Source organism: Crinia signifera, chromosome 12 (assembly GCF_055691185.1).
Source record: "Crinia signifera chromosome 12, ASM5569118v1, whole genome shotgun sequence".
Lineage (NCBI taxonomy): Eukaryota > Metazoa > Chordata > Amphibia > Anura > Myobatrachidae > Crinia > Crinia signifera.
The window spans coordinates 88,577,435-88,592,211 of record NC_139228.1 but is presented as its reverse complement, the minus strand read 5'-3'; the positions used below and the strand labels follow the sequence as shown (position 1 = coordinate 88,592,211).

Here is a 14,777-nt window from a genome sequence, read left to right as displayed (position 1 = left end):
TGTGCTGACCTGTGTTGTGTATTTTTCATTTTGATACTGTTTATTATTTTAATATAAAGTTGTATTTTTTTTTTGATTGTTTGTTGCTTTACATTTATGTTTGTCAATATCACCAGAGCTTTATTGAAACGTCTTGTTTACCAGAAAAACGAGTACAAGTTGGGGCTCCCGTCGTTTTGCGTTCTGAAACTGCCAATTATATTCCCTGTTTAAACATGCTATATGAGATCATTATTTTCAGCAATATGGGTGTGCCATTTTTTTTTTTTTTTTTTAACTGAATACACAGCAAAAGCCAGATTAAGCAACTTCCTTAAATGAACTCTCATCTGCTAGTGAACTGGAGAAATCCGCCAAACGTATCTATATGTTGTCTACAAATAGCCAGAACTAGTACCGCTGTGTTGTCAGTCTGAAACTCTGCAAAACTGTTAACGCCTAGGGCAGATTTAATTAATTGCACATTATATTTCCGACTATCACAGTAGGTGAAAGCACTTTAAAAAAAAAAAAAATTGTGCTTTGATGTGGATTAAATACCAGGAAATGGAGTGAACACTATTGCATGTATTTTAAAATGCATAGACATTTATCAGATGCTAGAAGATCTCATTTACTGTGTCATAAGGGGCCTACATACGTGGCGATGCTAGCTCGCTCAGATGGCTCCGCGCACAGCGATGTGAAGCTGAACAATCTTTCAGGCTCTGACCCCAGTGATTAACTAGATTTAACCATCGTGCTGGATGTAAATCGCCTGGGCGATAGCGACGCCACACATCGTTATCACTATGCCCCTACACACGGAGCGATGTAGGGACTTTTTCTAAGCGATTTGTTGAGATCGCTTAGAAAATACCCCTTAATCGCTACATGTGTAGGCCCCAATAGACACTATCTTTTTTGTTTTTCCTTTTTGATTTTGTTTGTATGTTTTTTTTTTTTTTTTATATAGAAATATATCCACATACATTGATCCTTAGTGCGCTACAAGCCATGTTACACATAACACATGTGCGCTGTGTGACTCTGCAATGCCGGGCGTCTTTTCATGCAACTTTTTACAGTCAATGGGGCAGATGTATTAAAATGCCCACAACGTTTGAAAAATAACAGGTCCCGCCTTTCCTGCATAACGAGGAGAAGCGGGCACCCATTGCGGGCTGATGTATCAAACTCAACCCCCCCCCTCCCCCAGCCAATAAGGAGAGCCGTTATGTCCAGCACCCACGACTCTCCTTATCAGCACCCCCGGAGTGCTGCACGTGCGCATTAAAAGATATGCACTTAATGCTAGTTGATAGATCTGTCCCAATGTGTCTTATTTGCTAAAGGTAAAACATATACAACCGCAGTTGCACACAGAATGTAGGCATGCTGCATATCATTTTAATCATAGAAGTGCCTTATTGCACTGCTTGATGAAAAAGATGCATGTTAACGGAAATATTGCAGTAAAAGGTGCTCTGTGCTACAGAGTTGCGCCAACACGCAAGGAGGCTAAATGTATGTGGGAACATCTGCATTGCACTAAACCACTAGTAACAACTCCTATGAAACATCCTTCACAGTAACTGTTTATTAATTCCCGTCATTTTGGAATGGTAGTACGATGTTAAGTTACACCGCATGGCCATACGCTGAATCTTCTTCAGGCGTAGGACGTTGCTGTGCGCTCTGACCGCCTGTACTCTGCTCCCTCTAGAAAAATTACGAGCATTATGACGGCTTCGTTATCCTACACGGCACGGACACGATGGCCTACACTGCGTCGGCACTGTCCTTTATGTGTGAGAATTTGGGGAAAACCATTGTACTCACCGGGTCCCAGGTATGTATAAATTGTTATCTAAGATGGTATATTTCAGCGTAATAATGTAAGTACGCCATATAGTAACCCGAGGAACCCTTCTCTCCATACAGCCTCACCTTAATACTTACCGGCAGTTGGTGTTGTGATGCTGAGGGGTAGGGGGGTCATAGAGTCGACGGTATGAAGATCGACAGGGTTTAGGGTGACACATGAAATAGGTCGACAGGGTTGGAAGGTTGACACAAGCATTACGTCGACAATGGGAAAGTTTTCGGGCACACTATTCTACATCCACGCCCTAGGAGATTGTAGGGTATGAAAAATACCGACTTTTATTTTCAAAAACAGAAAGAAACGCATGTCGACCTTTGACTGTCGACCTTCCTATTGTCGACTTAATGGTTGTGTAGACCTTCCAACCTTGTCAACCTTAAATCTGTCGACCTATTTCTTGTGCCAAGCTAAGCCCTTTCGACCTTTAGTGGTTGACGTATTGTATGTCAACCTTCATACTGACGACATAGCAATCATATCACATCAGAATGGAATGCCGAGTACATCCCATTGCATGAATGTCTGCAGCTGCCCGGTGTATCCACAATTACCCCCCTTACATCCTACTGTCACAGCGCTCACTCTCCTCCTTCCTCTGTACTCAGTGGTGCGTCTCATTCTCCCATCACCTAGTCACATAGAACCAGTTACTGTAATGTTCTGCCACCTCCTCCTTGTGCCCGGCGGTGCATGAATGGAGAGGGCATCTGCGGCTATGAGCTGCTAAACTTCTTATTGTCTGAGTTTTGAATGATTAAATATATTTTACTGTGAAAACGAAAACATGTCTGAGCTCTCTTCTTATTTTAGGTGCCTATATACGAGCTGCGGAATGATGGCCGGGATAACCTGCTGGGGGCGCTGCTGATTGCTGGACAGTTTGTCATACCAGAGGTCAGTTGTAATACTCTGAAAATATCCTGTGTATTTAATCTGGGTACACATTAGGCGATGTGTGTACCCAGCAAGCTTGTGGGGGATGGGATCAGGCGGGGAAGCCGGCATGGGCATACATACATACATACATACATACATACATACATACATACATACATACATACATACATACATACATACATACATACATACATACATAGCTGCATGCAGGGACGACGGAGGATGCTGATGAGAATGCGCGGACGCCTGCATTGTTGGCGACATAGCGGGTACACACTAGACCAGGGATGGGGAACCTTTGGCCCTCCAGCTGTGGTTGAACTACACATCCCAGCATGCCCTGCAACAGTTTTGTCATGGTCAAATAGCAAACCCGTAGCAGGGCATGCTGGGATGTGTAGTTCAACAACTACTAGAGGGCTGAAGGTTCTCTGATATATCGGCCGATGCCATTTTTTTACTTGTTCATTACCCCACTATCCACTACGCATGGAGTTGATTTTATATAGTTTGGCAAGCGGACGCGGATTACTGCGCTCGCCACACTGTATAAAATCATCTCCATACGTAGTGGATAGTGGGGTTATGAACAGGTAAAAAATTGCATCGGATCGGCCGAAATCGCATCCGATGTATCGGCCGCTCTGACACTAAACAAGTACCTTTTTATTTATTTTTAAACCTCCTAAAAATTATATTGCTTATTACCCATCTATTATATAAGTGCGCATGGTCCTCTCCCGATTCATCAGTGAGTGGCAGGCGGTCTGCCAAACAGAGGAAGTGTGTGCATGATGACATGGGCCTCTCCATAGATGCAGGTACACTGGGGTATATCTCCGGCAGTATTGTGATAACCATCTAATCTGGGTTGGGATCCCTAGAGGATTGGATCGGTGTGTACTAAGCTTGATAGTTTGTCACCTTTTTTTAAAAACTTTGAAGTTTCTGTTTCCTCCACATCCTTTTATGTTAGTTTTACTTAAGTCTCGCCAACAGTGCATGTTTTCTGGATCTCTTCAATTTGTCCTGTTTTCAGAAACCTATTGACTTAAACCTACCCCCATATTAGTATATAGCACTACATTGTGATCAACTTGAATGAGAGAATTGTTTAATCTTTGCTGGAATAAAAGGCAGCTAAATGTTGCACTTTTATGTTCCCTGTTATTATGTGTACAGTGTTTAAATGGATTAGTAACATAATCCACGTTAAACACTGTACACACTGTTGCGGGGAACAGCGCCACAGACTCTCTTACTCCGTCATTACTCTGCCTTGTATATAAACGCCAACCTCGCTCGACAACACACGTCTCCTACTAATTGTGCGGTTTGTATGCAGCCCAGAAAGCAGCGCACTCACTTCATCCTGATTTGCTGGGATATCCAAGCAGATGGAAGATACAATTATGGTGGTGGGGGCAGAAATGAGGGAAAATAATTAATTCTTCTCTGTAAAGAAACGAAGGCTAAAACTTGAGTTGTTTTTATACAAAAATGTTACTTGCGAAAAGGCGGCCATTTTGTAACCGTATTAGTCTGCTCTTGGTTAGACTGATTTCCATTCCAACCAAATTTCCTGCTACAAATTTTCTTAAGTTCCTAAAAATATACCTTTATATCCAGGGCCATCCTAAAAGCATTGTAGGCCCTGGGCAAAATTAGGGCCCCTACATACCCATTTACAGGAACCAATTAAAAAGAAAAAAAAAATAACCCCCTACTATGGTCCAGCACCATTTCTCTCCCCATATGCTTCCATACAGTGAATAGCTGTCTGCACTCTGATTGGTCGATAGCACCAGCATCCACCAATTGGCATGCCAACAGCCGTACACCGTCTGTGTGCAGGCTAGGAGGTGGTGGTAAAGAATGCTCTCATTGTGTGACCACCACGCGCACCTGCTCAAAGGCCCCTAGAATTGTGGGACCCTTCTCAGCTACCTAAATTAAGATGTCCCTGCTTTTATTAATGTATGTTCAGTGATCATTTCCCAGTAATGCCTCTGATATCATAAGGGGGCGACTGTACGTGTAACACTGGGAGTCCTGTTTGGTAATCGTACATCTGAGGGTTGGTCCGTCGTGTTGTAACACACTCCGTACACAACGTTTCTCCCTCTGCTTGTTTCCCAGGTGTGTCTGTATTTTCATCACAAACTCTACAGGGGAAACCGGGTGACTAAGATGGATGCTGGAAGTTTTAAAGCATTCACCTCTCCCAACTTGCCTCCACTTGCAAATGCTGCAGTTGATATTACAAGTAAGCTTCCCAACCACCTAATCCCTGTCATTTCTGCCACCTGTAGGAGTCTCCGGCTACTTTCAAATCGCAAGTTTGGTGAAGTCATGAAACTGATCTTAGAACAAACAAAAAATGACTTCTTAACGAGGAGATTGTGTTTTGTGGCAGCGCTAAGTAGTCTCCTTCTGTCGCCTCCCAATGCTTTTGTTGTTTCCAACCCAGTGTACTTTGTAATACTTTTCTCTACAACTTCAAGCTTCAATGCATGTCTTACTATTGGTGTCGACCTATTGACGTTGACTAGATACGGTCGGTGAACTACACCCCACCCGTATTTATACAGTGCCCCATTGTATGCTCCGCCTTGCTTTCTATACAGAAAGATGAATCCGCACCGTCTCCAGTTGCATGGTGTTGCGAATAATGCGTTTTCCCCCAATGTTATCACGGGACCACTCACGCCTGGCATCTCCCGCTGAATGGCAATTGGGGCTAAATGTAGGAGGACAACTCTATATATGGTTAGGTTAATTCTAAAGACACAAGAGCGCAAGGCGCACACAATGAAATATGTGCGACCACCGGTATGTTTACAGTGTTAACAAATGTTTTGACTTGTGCCACGCCCCCTTGTGCTGTGATCACGCCCCTTTTTCATGTGTGCAATACACTACCTGGGCTGCCTAGGAGCACCGGTCTATCACTGCCTGTGGGCTAACTGTCAATGGCTGAAACCAACATATTTCTACTTACATCCAACAATTCATAGCCTGTAATTCCATTGCCGCATCCTGACGGAACTTATTCAACGTGAGAGCAGCCATTGCGGCTCTTATTCGCATGTGGTGACTTGTAAATACCTTCCACTCCACATTCGGTACACAGAAATCCTGTCCCTAATACCAGAGACCCATCTAAAACTAGACGGGTCTCTGGAATTTGGGATAGGGCTAGTACATATATTAGTAACTGCTACGAAACCAACTCTATGCAATTCATATGGTCAGCTCTGTATATGGGATAGTGTCCGAATTTCGTTCCTTGCAGGAGTCCTTATATCTGCCTTGTCGTCCCTATGGGTGTCAGTAATTACTGCACAGCAAAATCTCCATATTCAGGAGACCTATTTACTGTATTATTAAAGTTAATTTAAGTTTTTTTCCTAATGTGTCTCCAGACAGTAACTAGAAACATGTTTCAAATTCCGCGCAGCATTTCTGCCCAGTGATTTTTCTCCAGTGTGAACGGCTTTCTGTAGCAGAATGTCATGGAAAGCCACTCAGTGTGCTGGTAAAACCAGTAGACTAACGGCGGCCACCGACGATGATGCGGAGCGTGCTTCAGCGCTCGTCCTCTGCCCGCACACACTGGGCGGCTTTTGAGCTGAAAGCAGCACAAACAACAAAACTGAGCTGCTTTCAGCCCAAAATCACCCAGTGTGTATGGGTCTTTTAGCTTACACCTTGCAGCATGAGGTGCAGAGCTCCTTCCATGTAGATCTGGTTGTGCAGCCTGATTGTCAGGTGGTGTCCATCTGTGCTGCATGTTCTGCTTGCACGACTGGCGTAATGCTGTTATTGAAAAGCTGTCGGTCCAGTTTGATTTCATAACTACAAGTGGATCCGCCACTCCTTAGGGAGTTGTTATATGAAGAGTTTTAAGGTGACCATACACCTACAGATTTATCTTCAGATCTGGCTGGTTGGAAAAAACCTGGTAATAGATGAGAGCAAATGACAGTTGACCATTTGCTTGGAAATGCTGGAAACCTGACAAACTGTCACTCAGATATTACCAAGTGTTTGTTCCAACCAGCCAGATCTGAAGATAAATCTGTAGGTGTATGGCCAGCTTTACTCTGCTGCTTTGTTGTGACAGAGGGGTATCCGATCCGTGAGTCGACACCTATAAATGTTTGACGTACACTAGGTTGACATTGATAGCATGTCAACACAAGCAAATGGTCGACATTAACCCCTTTCCTGGTACTCCTGAGAATTTTCCGGGCAGTGCACAGACTGGCAAACCCTGGAAAATTCTCGGTGGTGCCACTGCCTTCGCTCCCTCCTGCCAGGCAGCAACGATGAGCGCTGAGTTCAGTGCTGAGATCAGCGCTCAGCTTCAGCCGCTGCCCGGCTCCTGCTGTCCGGCCCCACCTCCTTCCCCTGGCTGTGTCCGGCGTGACCTTGCTAACATCACGCCACACACAGCCAGGTTGTCGGGGGCAGGGCCAGGCAGCGGACCCGGGAGTCACAGTGGTGGGCTCCCCACTGGGCAAAAAATTTGCTCAGTGGGGAGCGCTACCTAAAACAAAAAAAAACTTCACAGGAAGGGGTTAACATGGTCAAAACTGAAAATCTTGACAAGTTTTTTGGTGTTTTTTTTTTTTTTTTAGTTTTAGACCGACTTGGTTCATATTTCACCATCCAAGTGGAAAAGAGTCAGATCCGAATAGCGCGCCAAGCGCAGCGGGGCACCGTGCCAGAAGCGTGGTGAACGCAATGGTACGCTGATACAGTGTCCACGATAACTTACATCAAAATTCAGGACTAAAATGTGTAGACTTTTACTGTACAGAATGTTATCTGCAGAGGGGTGTCTGAATGTTAAATTGGGATCTTGTTTTTCCAGTTAACTGGGAGGCCGTCTGGCGAGCCAACACCACGAAGAAGTTCCATGTGCATACGGACATGAACAGAAATGTGGGTCTGCTCCGAATATTTCCTGGAATCACCGCCGCTACTGTAAGTCTACAGCCCTTTGCTTTTCAGTTGTATTTAAAACTCTGAGTGGTGCATCCAAATTACAGGTCAACATACATTGGAAGAAACAGCCATTAGAGGGTGCATGGTCTGGGCCCATTGATAAATCTGCATGTACCACTAGTGCGCAATAATCTACCAATGTAAATAATAACAGCCCTGCACTGTACTAACAGCCCTGCACTATAGTTATGTGCATTATAATGGAACATATGTAGAATTAAAGTGCATAGTCTGGACCCCTGAACCTAGAGGATAGGATGGGCTCTTGGGTAGTGGGGCCCAGGGGCGGATTGGTATCCGGCCCAGTAACGGGACGGGGAGAGAGAGACGCTATGGCCAGGGGGGTGGGGGGTCGCTGCTAACGCTATGGCCCGGGGGGGGGGGGGGGGGGGGGGGGGTGCGGGAGGAAGCTACTCGCCAGGCTTCAGGTTGGTCCACCGCCGCGCTTCCGTCCGCTTGCTGGTGACATCATCAGACCAGGACCAGCGGCCGCAGCCTGGTGACAACTTGCAGCGTAGCCCATAACAAATATGGCCGCCGCATATGTGCATATAATATATGCATATATGCGGCGGCCATATTTGTTTTGGGCTATGCTGCCGTTTGTGACCAGGCTGTGGCCGCTTGCATATATAGGGTGACGCCAGCGGCAGCCCTGGAAGCACGGTCGGCGGCCCAGCCAGAGGGAAATCTGGACTGGCCCACCGGGAAATGGCCCGGTCTCCCGGTGGGCCAATCCGCCACTGGTGGGGCCCACCTGGCGTGTCCCCTATAAACCTGTGGCCAGTCCGGCCCTGTGATGACCTATGTTCTGTGTGTGAGGTATGAGGTCTGTCTGTTATAAGCAGGCAGAGGTGTCCGATGTTGTACAGTATTAGTATGGATTTGTGCTCCTAGCCTGATACGAGTTTGGGGTATAAATAGTTCAAAGAGTGAAAAGCCGGCAAATCAGTATTAGGGAATGTGGTAAATAGTACCCCCCCCCCCCGGGCAAGTTATAGTTGCTCTTTCACCTTGTTTCTTCCAAACATTGTTTGTAAGAGGCACCATAAAATGTGATTGTTACAGAAATGTGCGAGTAGACACACGTCATTCATGCTAAATCCTCTAAAGCAGTGGTTCTCAACCTCGGTTCTCAGTGCCCCCCAACAGTGCACATTTTCCAGGTCACCTGACAGGTGCACTCATTAGTCACTGACACATTTTATAAGGTCCGCAGGTGCAGCTAATTATTTCACCTGTGATTCTGTGTGGAGACCTAGAAAACGTGCACTGAAAACATGCTAATGAGTAATGGGTTCCATTGTAAAACATTTCTTGGTTCCGGTCTATTAGAATTCTTTACCACCAGTGATGACGCTATCTAGAGGACTTCCTCGTCGGTCTGCAGCTAAATAAGGCTTATTCCACACTATCCACCCATTTGGTGTGTCAACTTAAATTTGCATTTTCTAACTTTTTTTTTTTAAAAGGAAAAACCATTTTGGACATTGTATTAACAAAGAACCACGTAAATAGTATTCAACGGGTAATATATGGTCTAAAGATGGCCTATGGTCCAAGGGTTAAAACTGGCTCGCCCATTTAGCCCTACATGATGCTGTCCTGATGTTCTGTGACAAATGGATAAGACCATTTCTGAAGCCGACATTATCCAGTGACATTTCACTAAACTGACAGAAATCACTACAGAACAGTGGTGTTGACTTCAGATATCTAACCCCAAATTAGACCGTCCATAGTGGCTATGGTTCCAAAGTTAAGCTGGCCATGCATCTACAGATTTATTGTCGGATCTGTCTGTTTGGAACAAAAACCTGGTAATGGATGAGTGACCGTTTGTCAGGTTTTTTTTTTCCAGCATTTCGAAGTAAATGTCAACTGTCATTTGCTCTCATCCATTACCAGGTTTTTGTTCCAACCAGCCAGATTGGACAATAAATCTGTAGATGTATGGCCAGCTTTCGTTTTTTGAGCTATTTAAACAAACAGCTAAACTTTTCCTTTTTAAAGAAGGGTCCATTGCAATATATTGTAGGATCTAGTCCTCGAGATCTACCAACAGTCCACAATTTCCCAGATCACCTAGCTGGTGCACCACTGTAGTCATTACTAACTGTCACATTCCCCAGATCACCTAGCTGGGGCACAGCTGTAGTCATTACTAACTGTCACATTCCCGAGATCACCTAGCTGGTGCACGGCTGTAGTCATTACTAACTGTCACATTCCCCAGATCACCTAGCTGGTGCACCACTGTAGTCATTACTAACTGTCACATTCCCCAGATCACCTAGCTGGTGCACAGGTGTAGTCATTACTAACTGTCACATTCCCCAGATCACCTAGCTGGTGCACAGCTGTAGCCATTACTAACTGTCATATTCCCCAGATCACCTAGCTGGTGCACAGGTGTAGTCATTACTAACTGTCACATTCTCCAGATCACCTAGCTGGTGCACAGCTGTAGTCATTACTAACTGTCACATTCCACAGACCACCTAGCTGGTGCACAGCTGTAGTCATTACTAACTGTCACATTCCCCAGATCACCTAGCTGGTGCACAGCTGTAGTCATTACTAACTGTCACATTCCCCAGATCACCTAGCTGGGGCACAGCTGTAGTCATTACTAACTGTCACATTCCCGAGATCACCTAGCTGGTGCACGGCTGTAGTCATTACTAACTGTCACATTCCCCAGATCACCTAGCTGGTGCACCACTGTAGTCATTACTAACTGTCACATTCCCCAGATCACCTAGCTGGTGCACAGGTGTAGTCATTACTAACTGTCACATTCCCCAGATCACCTAGCTGGTGCACAGCTGTAGTCATTACTAACTGTCACATTCCCCAGACCACCTAGCTGGTGCACAGGTGTAGTCATTACTAACTGTCACATTCCCCAGATCACCTAGCTGGTGCACAGCTGTAGTCATTACTAACTGTCACATTCCCCAGATCACCTAGCTGGGGCACAGCTGTAGTCATTACTAACTGTCACATTCCCGAGATCACCTAGCTGGTGCACGGCTGTAGTCATTACTAACTGTCACATTCCCCAGATCACCTAGCTGGTGCACCACTGTAGTCATTACTAACTGTCACATTCCCCAGATCACCTAGCTGGTGCACAGGTGTAGTCATTACTAACTGTCACATTCCCCAGATCACCTAGCTGGTGCACAGCTGTAGTCATTACTAACTGTCACATTCCCCAGACCACCTAGCTGGTGCACAGGTGTAGTCATTACTAACTGTCACATTTTCAAACCTGCTGCATTCATTCCTACTATAGATCCACAGGTTGCCTGAGACACACAAACTGTTGGTAGATCTTGAGGACAGGTTTGGCCACCCCTGTTGTAGACCATAACAAAAGGTAAATTCTTTTTTTTACCAATTAACCTTTCTAACATTGCACAAGTGGGAAAGACTTTTTTTTTACATTCTTTCCATTTTCATTCATACAGATTGTAATTGTATTTATTTTATTTTTTGTAAACAGGTGAAAGCTTTTCTTCAGCCACCAATGGAGGGTATTGTGTTGGAAACCTATGGCTCTGGTAATGCCCCAGATTGCCGGATTGACCTACTGCAGGAGCTGCAGGCTGCTACAGACCGTGGCGTGGCCATAATTAACTGCACTCAGTGTTTACGTGGCTCAGTCACGGTATCCTACGCAACTGGAAAGGTCGGAATCCTGTTTTTTTTTTTTGGGGGCAATGTGCTGGTTTGTTTTTAAGATCTTCCACAAATAGTATTAATATAACCGTATATGTTTTTCTCCAATTTGCTTTCGAGTTCATGCTGTTTTTTTTTTTATTGGCTTTAACCAGGTTTATTAGGCAATTCAGCTCTCAATATTTGTATTTTGCTGTATATGTAAAAGATGCCGTTATTCGCTGGAGTGGGAATTGGCTGCACACCCTTCCTTAATGCAAGGAATGCCCCTAAAAATGTTCGTTCTTCCCTTTGCTAGGATTCTACGGATCATGTGCCTTAGGCCCTTATTCTGGTTCACTCGCAAAGGCAAATTCCTTCTCAGATGGACAAAACCATGTGCACTGCAGGTGGGGCAGATGTAACTTGTACAGAGAGAGTTAGATTTGGGTGGGGTTTTACTTCAATGTGAGATCTATATTGCAGTGTAAAAATAAAGTATTTTCCCTGCACAGAAACAAAATAACGCACCCAAATGTAAATCTCTCTGCACAGGTTACATCTTCCTCCTCTGCAGTGCACATGGTTTTGTCCATTTGCCTTTGCGAGTGAACCAGAATAAGGGCCTTAGTGTGAGATGAGGCAATAATGACCCAGTAGAGGGCCGGTTATCAATGAGAGTGATACTGGGACGATTTGCAATTTCCTTTAGTGTGTATACACAAATGCGCATTCCTGTGGGTCGCATACAACATCCTCAGGTTAGCCGTGTCAATCAGGCAATATTGTATGGTGCACATTGATTAGTGTGTACGGATGACCAGACAACTTGCCTGTCCCATTTGGCCTCTGAACAGGTAACCCAATTAGTAAGTGATAGATATAGCGTGTACCGGAGCAACAATAAATCATATATGAACAAACGATACAATCTGTTTGGAAGATTGTACAGTGTGTATGCTCAATATCTTTTGTTCTGGGCTCAAGAGAAGTTTAATGTGCCTTAGATGTTGATTGGCTGCTTTGAGCCACTCCTCCATGTTATGTCTACAAGGCTTGACACATCTCCCTGTAAAGGTGCATACACACTGGGCTTTTTTGCCCAGCGTGTATGGATAACGATGATGGGAAAAATTTGTCCGAATTTTAGAGATGCGCAAGGAAAAGAAGAACCCAGATTCGTCTCTCTATTTGGAGAAATGGATTTAGCTACATTTCTGCCTGTGATTCATCTATCTTGCCATCATTACACAAGCTTCCCACTGCCTACCTGTGTGACGGAACTGTCATTTAAACATTTTGCTTCATTTTAATTACTGGCTATTTACATTACCCATCTGTGCCCTGCCCAGCGCCTTCTTAAGCACACTCTAATTATGTAATGAGGACACATAAGGCAGAAATCGTTCTGCAAAACCTGTCATTACAAACCCAATTTGCTGATGTAACCGCTGCCTGTAAATGACAGTGTGGGTCATCGCGTTACACAGAACTGGGAATGGTCTACTAGGTATGCATTAATTGTTACTGGTTCATAAATGTCAGATGTGAAGTAAGTAGGGTACAATGTACCACAATGCTGGGCAATGGTTTTCATCAATCAAGCAATTAAAAAATGGGAACTTCACATTCACAAGTGTGTGTGTGCGCGTGTGCTCAAATGTCGCGTCTCACTGTCTTATATACTGCATATAATATTTCTCGAATTGTATGTGCAGTGGAATTCTGTTTTGTGCGTATACGATTTTTCTAAACGGCGACGGTCACTTCCTGGCCCCTCCTCTTCCCGTCAAATTTTTTTAACGAACGCTGCATTCGATAAATCGCATGATCGAATGCACTAAAATGGTAATTTCATGCGATTTTTCGAATGGTGAGCTTCAAGGGAAATCGAATCAAATGCAAATCGCACATATGTATGGGCAGCATTACACTGTACCTGGTGTTACGTTTTGGGTCATCATACATCTGGTGCTTCAGGCTGCTGCTGCAGAAGTTCCTTTCAGTGGAAGTGTTGTAGCCTGGGGGCGGAGGAGGACGTTCTCTGTTTTCTCATCTCATGCCCTGAGGCCTCTTCATGTTTTAATGATAAGCCGCTGACCCTTCTTTGTCCGGCACTAAGGACCGATTCAGACGGATTCGCTGTGAATTCACAGCACAAGCCTCTATCGGATGCCTGCGCATGACCATGGTACGGGCAAGCCGCGCGTATGAAGATGGCTAGCAAATACTGGTTGCTCGCAGGGTGGTTGATAACCTGCGGCCATTTGCGGGTGGTAACCATGCGGTTTCTGGGAGTGCCGCAGAAGACACAGGCATTTCCAGACCGTTGGGTGTTATGGCCGTTGATATCCTCAGCGGCCTCCATCTCCCCACGGCCTTGTTACTCGAGGAGGCGAACAGAGGGGAATACCGTCCGATATTGAGGGATTCTGAATGGTTTTCCCCTCATGTGTACGGCTGCAAACGCGCACATGGGCAGATTTTCACTTGGGTGGGGCGGCATGGGGCAGCCTTTACCTGCTTGCTGGGCTCCGAAAACTCGCAGCCCAGTGAACAGCTCTGAATCGTGTCCTATGACTTTATCACCCAGTGCTTTTGCGCATATTTAGCCCCTTGCTATAGAACAGGGGTAACTCTCACTCTCCGGTGCCTTAGTTTTGCGTGTTCCCTGTACGGGAACAGCGCAGGCAGTTGAGATCCGGTGATGTCAGATGCCCGCCCCTGGCACCCGCGTAACTGCCTAATTTCCATGGGAACACCCATGAAACGCTCTGTGCTCCCATGGGCACGTCCTCTCACCGCTGCCCCACCCCCACACTGGTGGGTGTGAACGGGACAGCGAACTAGCCGTTAGCTGTGCCCGCTCGCACCCGGAAAATGCCCATGTGCAGAAATTCGCATGCACATTAGCAATACATCCGTCCCCAGTGCAAACACGCAGGGGCGCGAATGAACCAGAATAACCGCCATTGTACTAGTGCGGTGGATGGTGCATACATAAGGGTTAGACTGATTCCTAATAGTGGCTATAAATAACATTCATTTATATTCCCTTACGTAACAGATGGAAAAGTGAAACTGTAAAACTTGATTAAAAAATACGTATAACTAGTTACCAGCCTGTCAAAGTGACAGAACAACATACAGTAATGTCAGCTGTAGCAGCTATGTGCGGCTTAACGGCGAAACATTTGAATTGATCCGTTTGGCACCATTAAAACACAACACTGTTAATTCCCCCCAAAGTGGTGAGGAGCAGCATTAGCATTTCATTATATTGGCTACATTGTCACAGATCATTATGTCTTGTGCCTATTGACACAGATAGAAA

The 14,777-nt window shown here is 45.2% G+C and overlaps 1 protein-coding gene across 1 annotated transcript in view; it reads left to right on the top strand.

Moving 5' to 3' along the window:
- Positions 1-14,777, top strand: part of ASPG (asparaginase) — an 81,610-nt gene that overhangs the window by 30,558 nt on the left and 36,275 nt on the right. The window contains exons 4-8 of the mRNA XM_083165831.1: positions 1,706-1,831; positions 2,678-2,761; positions 4,904-5,030; positions 7,644-7,756; positions 11,289-11,474. Coding sequence (XP_083021957.1) covers positions 1,706-1,831; positions 2,678-2,761; positions 4,904-5,030; positions 7,644-7,756; positions 11,289-11,474 — 636 coding nt within the window. The remainder of the gene's footprint in view (positions 1-1,705; positions 1,832-2,677; positions 2,762-4,903; positions 5,031-7,643; positions 7,757-11,288; positions 11,475-14,777) is intronic.